General features: G+C 45.2%; 1 protein-coding gene across 1 annotated transcript in view; it reads right to left on the bottom strand.

Annotated features, from left to right (window-relative positions):
- Positions 1-207: 207 nt before the first annotated feature.
- T265_09716 (hypothetical protein) overlaps positions 208-10,855 on the bottom strand; it is a gene marked incomplete at both ends in the record, with an annotated part of 22,442 nt that continues 11,794 nt past the window's right edge. Inside the window, 6 exons of the mRNA XM_009175879.1 lie at positions 208-607; positions 4,132-4,393; positions 5,949-6,151; positions 7,827-7,958; positions 9,306-9,557; positions 9,908-10,234. Of these exons, the coding sequence (XP_009174143.1) occupies positions 410-607; positions 4,132-4,393; positions 5,949-6,151; positions 7,827-7,958; positions 9,306-9,557; positions 9,908-10,234 (1,374 nt within the window). The remainder of the gene's footprint in view (positions 608-4,131; positions 4,394-5,948; positions 6,152-7,826; positions 7,959-9,305; positions 9,558-9,907; positions 10,235-10,855) is intronic.

Here is a 10,855-nt window from a genome sequence, read left to right as displayed (position 1 = left end):
TCACAGCCTTCGATCCACTGCAGAAATTAGCGTATTAGGCTACCCGGCTGCGTTTTAGTAGTGAATCGTTCTTAGTGGGACTTGCGTGCTTGTCACTACTTTATAACACATTAATGACTAACTCTCGAGGCCCGACTGCCTTGTTTTTTTCGACCACCACATTGATCCAACGCCATGAAGAAACACAAAAAACGTTATCGATTGTTTTGGTAGGACTACCCATCTCTTATTACGCAAATCACCAAACTTACAGGATAATAAAAAGATAAGTTAGGGACTGAAGGAAGGGATAATACAATGGCCGATGGTTCAAATACAAATCACAGTGAACAGCGGACGTGAGACAGAAAAAGAAAGCACGGAGGATGAGGCATGAGATTCATGCGTATGAAGAGTGTGCGGATGTTGATCATATTTGCATAAGGTTTTCCGCGTCTACTAGATGAAATTCCACATACAACGATCCCTTCATCCGCATGGAGCGCTCCTCTTTGTTGTCACGACCGAATAGGGCAATCTCCTGTTGTGTACGTTGCGCCAGCTCCACCTCTTTGAAACTGTGTCGACCGAGGAACACATCAAATCCTATGGTTCGTCTGTCCATAACCTGAAAAAAAGCAAGAGGGAGGAACAACAATTTCGTCTGATTGCTACTGACTAAGCGATATCTTACGAAAAAATTATGTAACCATCCTAAGTTTCAAGCCGGAACCCTGTTACTTTAGCCCGAAAATACTGAAACAGTGCAAGTAAACAGACGTCATAAAAACACACATTTATGTCAGATTTTAGCTCCTAACTCCAAAAAGAAGGAGATAATCGCAAGAACATGACATATTCACTCCGATCTTTGACAGACAAGCTGTTGATAGACCCAAAATCATGATTTTTCGTGAGGGCATCACACCGATTCAACGGCGCGAACAGGTCAAATCCCAATTCTGGTGCTTTCTATATTCCTCGTATGCATGATACACTTAGTGGACACCACCTGTCACCGTAATTTACAACCATATGCGGTTCCGCGACCTTTTGGGATGCCATCCTCTTTGAAAGGACGCTGATGCTATCTTTTGGAAGGAAAAAGCACCTTCACTTGTCTTGTCCAAGATCTCAACCATAAACCATCATTTGAGCATGCCTTAGTGGACGATACTTTTGTGTCGAGGGTTACCTCCTCCCAAGTCCCTACAGCCACACACCGTGGTGCCGGCAATAAACATGCGGGAATCATCACTTGCGGTGCTCCAAAACGAAGGTTAGAATACTTATATTTATCAAGTGCATTCAATTACCCAAATGAAGAGTGTAACTAAAATGAGGAGGATTCGATTGAGCAGTATAATTACCCATCAAACGAGGTGTGGTGGAGATGCCAAACATCTGGATGGGTGGTTAATACACTAACGACACGGTCCAGGAAACAGAGGCTGCGCCGCACTGCCACACCCTCCACACTTAGGCAACATCAATCCTATTTTGATGTCACCATATCAGGTGACACTGAAGTAACTTAAGATCACGATGAAAAGCTGAGTTAGGAGAATAAGGCTACAAAATAATATACAGTGTGTGCTTCACATGATGTGCGATCTGACAAGTAGCCGCTTGATCCTCTGCGAACAGGCCTGGGAAAAAGAAAAACCTCGCCCCGCACGGACCCCATATCATAAGTTGGCAAGCTGATGAGATCGCTTCGTCCTGAAGTTGTTTGCATTACGACAGATGAGTGCTTTCAAGAGGGGCATGACCTTCTCCGCGGATAGAAGAGAAATCAGCTCCATGCTGATCAAGCTAGCGTCTGTTCGTCTAACGTGCCTAAACCTGCATTACTGTAGGGTGGTAGGGTTACTGAGTTCAAACTGAGGAGGATGAAGTTAGCATAGTTCTGTTCACAATCACCCTTTCGCTATAACTACTGTACGACAAGTAATCGGTTTTTATGGGGCGAGATTGTTCAGTGGTTAGAGCGCGAATTTACTGACCGGTTCACGGCAGCAATACCAGCGACAACTTCAATCGATACTTATCATATATTCACACACCAGATATGCTTCCGGCAATAGACACTATAGCCAACTGTCTGTTGCTTAACAACCAATGCAGAATAGTTGTCCATGCCATTGCTTTTTCTATCCCCATAACCTGGGACCGTGTGGGTACTTTTGTAACATCGAGGTTATAGGGGAGTGCACTTCCGTGGGGAGCGCGATTTTTGTCGGTTTTGAGGACATGTGCTCTCCGGACGGTAAGAAACTCTGTAAATGGGTAGGAATAACAAAGAAATGGTTGCATGGGGTTGGTCAGCCGATCCGTACAAGACACAGAAATTGTGCTACTGCTAACTTAGTCAAGAGAACACGCTTAAATAGTGTAATGGATGCCGGAAAGGCCGTGATGAAAAGTCGCTTTTCAGTTGAATACACGGAAGCTAATAATTTATGACCGACCAACAGACCAACCGCTGTAACCTTTCGGTTTTGCTTCAAGTTAGTTGCCCATGTAGGGGTTGGGAAGATGTACTTTTGATATGTTCACTTACATGTTAAGATCTAGTATTTCTAAGCAGAAACGAAGAACTTTGCACTTGATAATGGAATGCATAAATAGAATAGTGAAACCTGTGCTTACAATCCCCCCAACTAAATCAGTGCCACTTGGACGGAATATACCTTTGCCAAGATTATGTTTTTTTCCAATACGATCTATCTACGTAAGGGAAACTAAACCAGGACAACCTGTAAATATTGATAAAATTTACCTCATAAAACAAAGCTAAACAATAGGTGCTCTGTTCAATTTACTCCAGAGGGGAGGCCACCCACATTTCGATGACCGGATCCAAAAGCCAGGTCGAATAGCATATCCTACTATTATGGACTAGCATTAGGCTAACGAATAGGCTGTTAGCGAACATCATACCATCTTCGTTTCAAGTGTATCTGAGTCAAACGTTTAACTCGTTCGCGTAATCTAGAGCTTCACAGTTTCCACGTAGAAAATGGATGATGCCGCACTGACGGTCGTAGCTGCCCTCCTCGTCATAGAAAACATCAGTGTCGACATTCATGCCTCAGTGGTTGAAGCGCGAATTCACTGACCGGAAGGTTCGTGGTTCGAACCCGGCCTCTGTATGTCGAATTCTCCTGTCTAGGCTTGGGCAACCTGGTAATGTCCCAGCCCTCGTGCTTCCTTCGGGTGGTAAGGCAGCTAGGCACCGAAAGGCTGTTACAGTTGAACGAAACGTTGAAAACCATACAACCCTGAAATGGATTCATACGAAAGGGTAAGGATTTCAGATCGAAAACACAATAAGCAGTGTTTTGAAGTAACGTCCAAACCACCAGAAGCACCGAACATATGAGAATCGGACTGACTGTTCCATAAAGTATGTATAAGGCCCTATCGGATGTTTTCAAAACTGACACACAACAAGAACATCACTGACAATCCCAGCTGGATCACACGAATTGCGATCCGTAAATCGGCCGCGCCGTCATAAAAATACGAAACATGTTTATTGGGACGAGAAGCCAAAATACGGCTCAATTTTGGTCACCAATGGTTCGGAAACATACCCTGAAAACACCGGAAAAGCAAGACCGTTTTTTATTATCTACTACGTTGACAATGAAATTCCCCACGTTTATACTGTCCCCACTTGTAACCCCCGCCCCTGTTTTGTGTTCAGTGTGTATATTACGTTGACAAATTCCCCACGTTTATACTGTCCCCACTTGTAACCCCCGCCCCTGTTTTGTGTTCAGTGTGTATATATGACCTGACGTCTGTTTGTCCTTACCACTTCACCCATTGGCCATGAGGTCATCTGGTCATTTGCAGCCAACTTTGCACGTGTGACTGTCGCACGTGGGAGCCTGTTTGCTCCCTTGGTTTGTACTTTTGTAGTCCAAGTGGACCGTTTGTTTTTGACGCGTATCTACTGTCGAGGTTTGTATAATTTGTGAATTTGTCTTACACTAATAGTACCGTATAGAAACCCAGCTCCGACTTTGTTTTGCCTACCCGGAGGTTCTGGTATTACGCGTCGCTTGAAGATACCGTTCGCCCGTTACAGGTTTTTGTGTTCTTGAAAAGAGTGCGAGAACATAACACTATCAACTTACTCACCTGTATAACAATCGGAACATTTTTCGGACGTCTTCGGTAGAAGATGAAAACCTCGTCCCAGACTGGATTGCTTGTGCCGTTGCGGACAACAGTCCGGACGGGACTGTCCTCACTTGTCACAATGCAGTAGGGTGAGGGAGGGTTTTTTCCGTCTGGCCATAGGAGGTTTGCTCCACTGTGAATGTGTAAGCGTATAGCTTCTTTGAATGGACCGTAGAAAAAATCGAACGGTCCGTTTGGAGGGACATGTAAGGTCAACTCTCTGGACATTGAAAGAAATGAAAACATTTGATGAGTAAGTGTGAAATGATAAACGGTAAATCGAAACAAATGAGTGTCCAAAAATTTGCGTAATCAGCTAGTCATAGTTGAACGCCAATTTAATTCTACGTAATTCAAAGGATACTACGACGACCGTTGAGTACAGTTAAATTATTCATAGGGCTCATTTGCACCGCCTTCAACAGTATTTAAACTAGCCATCCAAGTGGACAGGAGCTGGTGTAGGACTAGCGTCTGGTGACACACGGGGTAAGAGAATAGGGACGAATATAAGACTTTAAATGACGACAAAACAAGCACACGCTATGTTTGGGATGACAGCGGCTGGACTTGAGTCTATTTGAGGTTATCGCTCACGTCGTTACAAGAGCAGATGTGTACCCACACCTAGATGTTGTTGTTGTCTAGTCGTGGCACACTGCTCACAAAGTTGTTTAAGTTGAAGGGAACCATCACATAGTGGAGATTCAGCTGGATCAAGTTGAGTCTCCTGTCAAAAACAAATTTGTAGGTAAATGAGTGTATTTGTCAAAATCTGTCCAATTCGGGTTCAATCAAAACATAAGGTTAGCGGAAGGTCGGAGAATGCACCTACCTGATGAGCCCCGAGAAGAGCGAAACCGGTCGTGAGCTGTCGAAGAGCTTTCAATAACCTTATGAGTAGCGTATTGCGTGTACTTAAGACTGTTTACAGTGAGTTCAAAAAGGACTTACGCATTCATGCCGATGTTCAAACATACATTCGTGAAATACGCTTATTTGCACAGGAATTAGGTTTTACCAGGAGACTCAACTGAATCCCAGCTGAATCTCAAGTCTACCATATTCTTCAACTGACCTAACGTGCGTAGCAAATTTGCCCAAAAAATTTCAGTGATTCACTGCATCTCCGGTCCGTAGCCTATTTAACCATATTCTCAACTGACCTAACGTGCGTAGCAAATTTGCCCAAAAAATTTCAGTGATTCACTGCATCTCCGGTCCGTAGCCTATTTGAACTTGACTCGCTCACCCAATGATTCCGATTCTTTCCAATGCTGTGGACGAAGCACGTGTGCCCCAATGGATACACGAAAGTGTTACGGTCTACAGATACACAAACGTGCCGATGTCGAACAAAACAGCAATTAAGGAATAGCGGGCGCGACAACAGTAGCTGTGACGACATGAATAACGATAGTGTGAGTGGTAGTAATAAGGTACAGTAAAGCTGCTGTCGGAAATAAATTATGCAGTGACAAAGTGGATAGTCATGGGTGATAAACGGGACCAATGAACTAGGCACGCGAAAGTTTAAAGTGCAGCTTACATCTATAAAAAAGGTGTGAGCAAAAAAAGGTGTGTGAGAAAAAGGTGTGAGCAGGTAAATCGTGAAACGCCCAGGACGGTAAATGTAAATACCATGAAACATGGGCCTAAATAACAAAAGGAAGTTTGGCACAGGTGAGGACACAAGACGGATGACAGAACATGGTAATTTCCCAAACGGGGTTGCAAAACCTAACAACGTGCACCCGAAATACGCGTTAGTTTACCTGCTCACGGTTCGTTTGGGCAGATACAGACGCAAGAGATAAGCCGACACAGAAAGCGGCTCCTCAATAAACGGTATGAGAACATATCGACCGGCTGTGAGAATGCGATGTATCAGCACAGTTCTGTAGGGCTTGGCGGCTTCAACATAAACGACCCGTGTAAAGCCCAGCTGATGAACGCGTGTTGTTCGATTTTTCTCGACCTATCGTAAAGATACACGGAAGGAAACGCAGCACATTAACGGAGATTCAACCACGAAAGTACTGGTACATACTGAGGCCTGCAATATAGGAAAACAAAGGCAGAAGATAGAGAAAGAACAGACGAGGAACACAGCCAATATTTGTTCTCGGTTTCATCGAACGCTACCATTATCATCATCACCATCATGGACAAGCTAACAAAAGAACTGTTTCCCGTCACTTAGAGTAAGGAAAGACGATTTTTGATGTATCCTTTGTTGGGCCGTGCACCTTTTCCACTTTTTGGTCCAGTTCCTTAAAGGTATGTTCCTTCAAATATTTATTCTGTGTTCATCAATTACTGCACGAAAGTCATTTCACTCTAGCCATTACAGGGGTCGTAGTGGCCCTATAGTATTCCCAGACTTCCGGACGTGTGAGAGTGTACGGAGGGCTCTCCAAAAGCTTCCGTACACATAGTGCTGTCCGCAGGGATGCCCACTATCCCCATTTTTGTCTAACTTCCTGATCGATGAAGTCATGAAACGAACGCTGGTCTCCAAAATCCCGATGTTCAAACAGCCTGTGAAGAAAACCTTTTCGATCTGAAATAAGCACACGACATCGGTCTCATGTTCGAAGAGGAGAAGGCGCACGTGTTTTTGGATGAACTGACCAGTCATCCCGTCTTTTGGTATGCACTGTGCACCCACAAAGTGTAGGGTCAGCTCGTGGATATACAGTCACTGAACACGCCACTTACAATCCAGGGAGAGACACTGGAAACTGTGGAGCGTTTTACGTATCTTGGAAGTTGTATTAGTTCTGATTGTAGTGTGACAGATGCGGTCAATGTACGAATCTCCAAGACTCGGGTCGCGTTTGCTAATTTGATACACCTATTGCGCCGAAGTGGTGTATTCCCGAATATCAAGGGACGTGTGTATCAAGCTACAGTGCGGACTGTTCTATTGTATGGCTGTGAGACCTGGCCTGTCCGAGCAGCGGGACTGAGACGTATTCAAGTGTTCGAAAATCGCTGTCTCAGAACCATAGCTCGTGTGGGTTGGTGTCGGCGAATCCGTAATGAGGCAGTTAGAAAGCGTGTTTTCGGTTGTGTAACGGGTACTTCCATTGAAGAATGTGTCCAGCACCAGAAGCTGCGTTGGTTGGGACATGTGTTACGTATGCCGAACCATCGTTTGCCGAAGAGAGTGCTGTTTTCCATGCTCAACTCAGAGTGGCGTAAACAGAGAGGTGGCCAACCCTTGACTTGGCAGAGGAGTATGAAGGAGATCATGAAACGCTTGGGTGCTGTCGGTGCTACTCGTCTTCCAGGGGATGGGGACCGCGTGATCCCCACTGCGTCTGGTTGGAGACACCACAAGATATGGCTGCCACCCGATGTCAGTGGCGTTCTTGTTGTCAGTTTTTATTCAGATTGCCTGAGTGAATGTTTAGAGGTGTAGGCACCTCGAAGTGATTGTAGTAAGCTAGAAATCAGTCCGTTCCCCGTCCATCTTCATTATTTTTTTCACAATATGTTTCAAATAAATCATGGTTGTACGGCAGTGAAGCATCGGTGTGGAACACTGATGTCATGCTGTCGATGATGATGATGGGATGCACAAAATGCACAGTGGTTCGCATCATACTCAAATACACCTGAGAGAAAACCCTCTAGCAGGAACGCACCTGAAACAGTCCAAGACCGACCGGAAGGGCGTGTGATGCAGGTTCGATTGCCATGGTCAGTGGATCGCGATCATGTTTCCGAATCAACGTAAGCAAGACCTCTTCCCCATCTGAGGCAATGTCGAACATGTACTGAGAGCACATAACAAAAATCACAGCATGGAAGTGGTTATTAGTCAAAACAGTTGAGCGCAAATAAGATGCAAAACAGAAGTCAAACAACAACAACTATTCGGTAAAGGTGTAAACGACAAGTCGAGGGCGAATGATTAAGAAACGAGTGGAAGTAAACGGGTTATTTCGAATGGGTGGATTAGATGAGTGGGGTATATGGACGAAGTGCAATGTGTGGGACTTTTCTCGATTTTTGAGCACAAGTATGAGTGGAAGCAGCAGGCTTTCGGACTGCCGCTATTTTGCTGAGGCACAAGCTGCTAAGCTGAAAGGCTATTTGGGATAAGTCTAGAAAGGTCGGCTTAAAATCTGTACCGACATTTCACGAAGTGGAAAGATGTACACACAGGATTTTCTCCTGGGGGAAAAAGGCGACGTCTTCTGAAGGAACAGACAGACAGGTACACTTCATAAGAGTGGAACGTTCGCCAAAAATTTCTTAGACTGATTTCTACGAAAATATTTAACAGCGACAACAAGTTAGTATGAGTCGAAAAGGGAATGCGTCCGCACATACGGAGAAATATCACGAATCACTGTCCTCAGTCCTGGATAATGGCAGGACTCCAGATCTTTTCGCCAGCTCAGTTCGATTATCCAAGCGAGTGGACAGTGCTAAATGGCTTGGAGGACCAACAGTGATACACGTCTCAGTGAAGATACAACAGTGGCGCTCTACTTGTGTAATCGGGTGGAAATTGTTCCAGCTCTGGTGCGAAACTCAGTGTGAAACCTGAATTGAGCAAGTGGGTAGCAGTCTCCATAATGAATGTGCTCAGACCTACTCTCTGCCGAAAAATTAGCAACTCCAGAGCTACAAAAACCCGCTAAGCGAAACAAAGTACGGACTGGTTAGACAGCACAGTTTGATAGTTCCACTCAACTGGACATCTTAAAACTAGATAAGTGACCGTCATGAAAACATTTAACACTCAAACAAGAGCCAACCAAATAACTGTGAAAATCTTCTGAGCGCCAAGTATTGTTTTTAGTGCCTAAGATGCTCAAGCGATCAATTTATTCTCAGTTAGGAACCGAACACGGGAAAGTCAAGGTTCTTGTCAAAATTTTCGACATGTCACCGCCCACGACTAGGAGCTGTTCTGTACGAACACGCTTATGAACACGTGATGGTTTTCTCCAGTCTTCCTAATGGGTGTAGTCAAGGATTGCGAGACATTCATGAAAAGTGTAGTCAACACCTCCCGCGAGGGACATGCTTATCACGACATGGGAACCTCAGATCAGTGCTATGGAGAAAGGCAAGTGAATCGTTATGGGACAAGTAAGACACTAAACCCTTACTTGTGGATTGTTTAGAAAGCTATCACGATATCGCATACTTCCACCAGCTTGATGGCCATGCCAGGCTCCATGATGTTCGTTCAGCTCCCAAGTACGCCCGCCAAGATTTACAATCCCAGTATCAGGAAGACGACAAATCACTGCACCAACCATATTCTTGAGAACTTGGTCCAATGGGATCCAAAACTCTGCCTCAGAATCGAAAGTTAGATGAAATCGCCTGCGAACATCCAAAGTGAGTTCTTCCCATTCCTAAAAGGCATATGTAGAGACCGAGAAACACTCAACAGGTTGGTGGTGCAAGATAGGCAAAGTGGATAGTTTAATGCGAAACCCAAGGCTGTAGAAAATATTGCACAAAACAAATCGCTGCATATGTTTACTGGGACCATGGAAGGAGAGATATGATTGTCTGCTGTACAGAGAAAGAAGGCCAGATCCGAAGGAAATTGGTGCACGTTGCTATCACCAGAGCAGTAGACACTTACGCTACACAAGTAGCAATGAAAATCAACTGTGCCGGTCAAAAGTAGCCTTCCTAAAAAGCATTAATGTATTTTAAAGCGTTAGTAGAGCTCGGAAAGTGAATGAGAAGTACTCACAGTGGAGTTTGACGAATAAGCGCCAGTCCACTCACCGAGCCCCCCTCCACCACCAGTTACGGTAACAGGACAACGCAAACGGAGCACCCTGGCGCGGATGGGACAGTCGCCTTCGCGTCGGAAGGCATCTCTCAGTGCACCGAATACACTGGTGTCTTTGGGTATAGCGCAAACCCTGGTGAGAAGATACCCGTAACGTGCACACAATCCGGTAGTACCATCACGTCGGCTGTCCATCGGGCCCGGGGAACCGAAGTGATCGAACAAATTGGAGTCCTCCTGAGAAGCGAAACCCACAGGGCTTGGCGTCGAAGATTCTTTTGGAGGCTATAGTAGTAGATAAAAACAAGGTTAGATGAAGAGGGAAGAAAGATATATGCAAATAATAACATGTGGTGTGAATTGCCCTAATTGATCACACAGAGGACTGAAATCGGGTCAAAGTAAATACGGATAGGTGACCAAACAGTTGAGACATGAAACATGAATCACAGATACGACAAACGAACGGAGTAGAATGGTGGAGTTTGCCTTGGACACGTTTGCCATACTGTGAACGAAAGCCCACTCATAGCCTTGAACAGTGAAGCCAGACGATCACATTCAACGATTTCATAGCCACGGATTATTCCAAAATTTATCGCACACCTTTCGCGACAAAAAAGACCATTCAGGAGAAAACAGCAAGCGTGTTCTCGAGCAACTTTTAAAGACGGCCCGGTAACAGCAATTACTCGACCTAAAGCTGCCACCTTGACGTGGGCCGGCCCCAAAACCGCACACTCCGATCGCCCAACGGTTGACCGTGACCGCCGGCGTATTACCCAATACGGTCGAAATACTTTTAAAACCCAAGAGCCCGGTGCTGCTCAAAAAGGCACCTGCTGTGCGCAGCCGCATCAGGAATGAGACGGTAATGCCTTATTCCCTGCGCCCTCGGGTTAGGCC

This window comes from Opisthorchis viverrini (assembly GCF_000715545.1).
Source record: "Opisthorchis viverrini unplaced genomic scaffold opera_v5_308, whole genome shotgun sequence".
NCBI classification, from domain to species: Eukaryota; Metazoa; Platyhelminthes; class Trematoda; order Opisthorchiida; family Opisthorchiidae; genus Opisthorchis; species Opisthorchis viverrini.
This window is presented reverse-complemented; position numbering and strand designations above follow the sequence as displayed.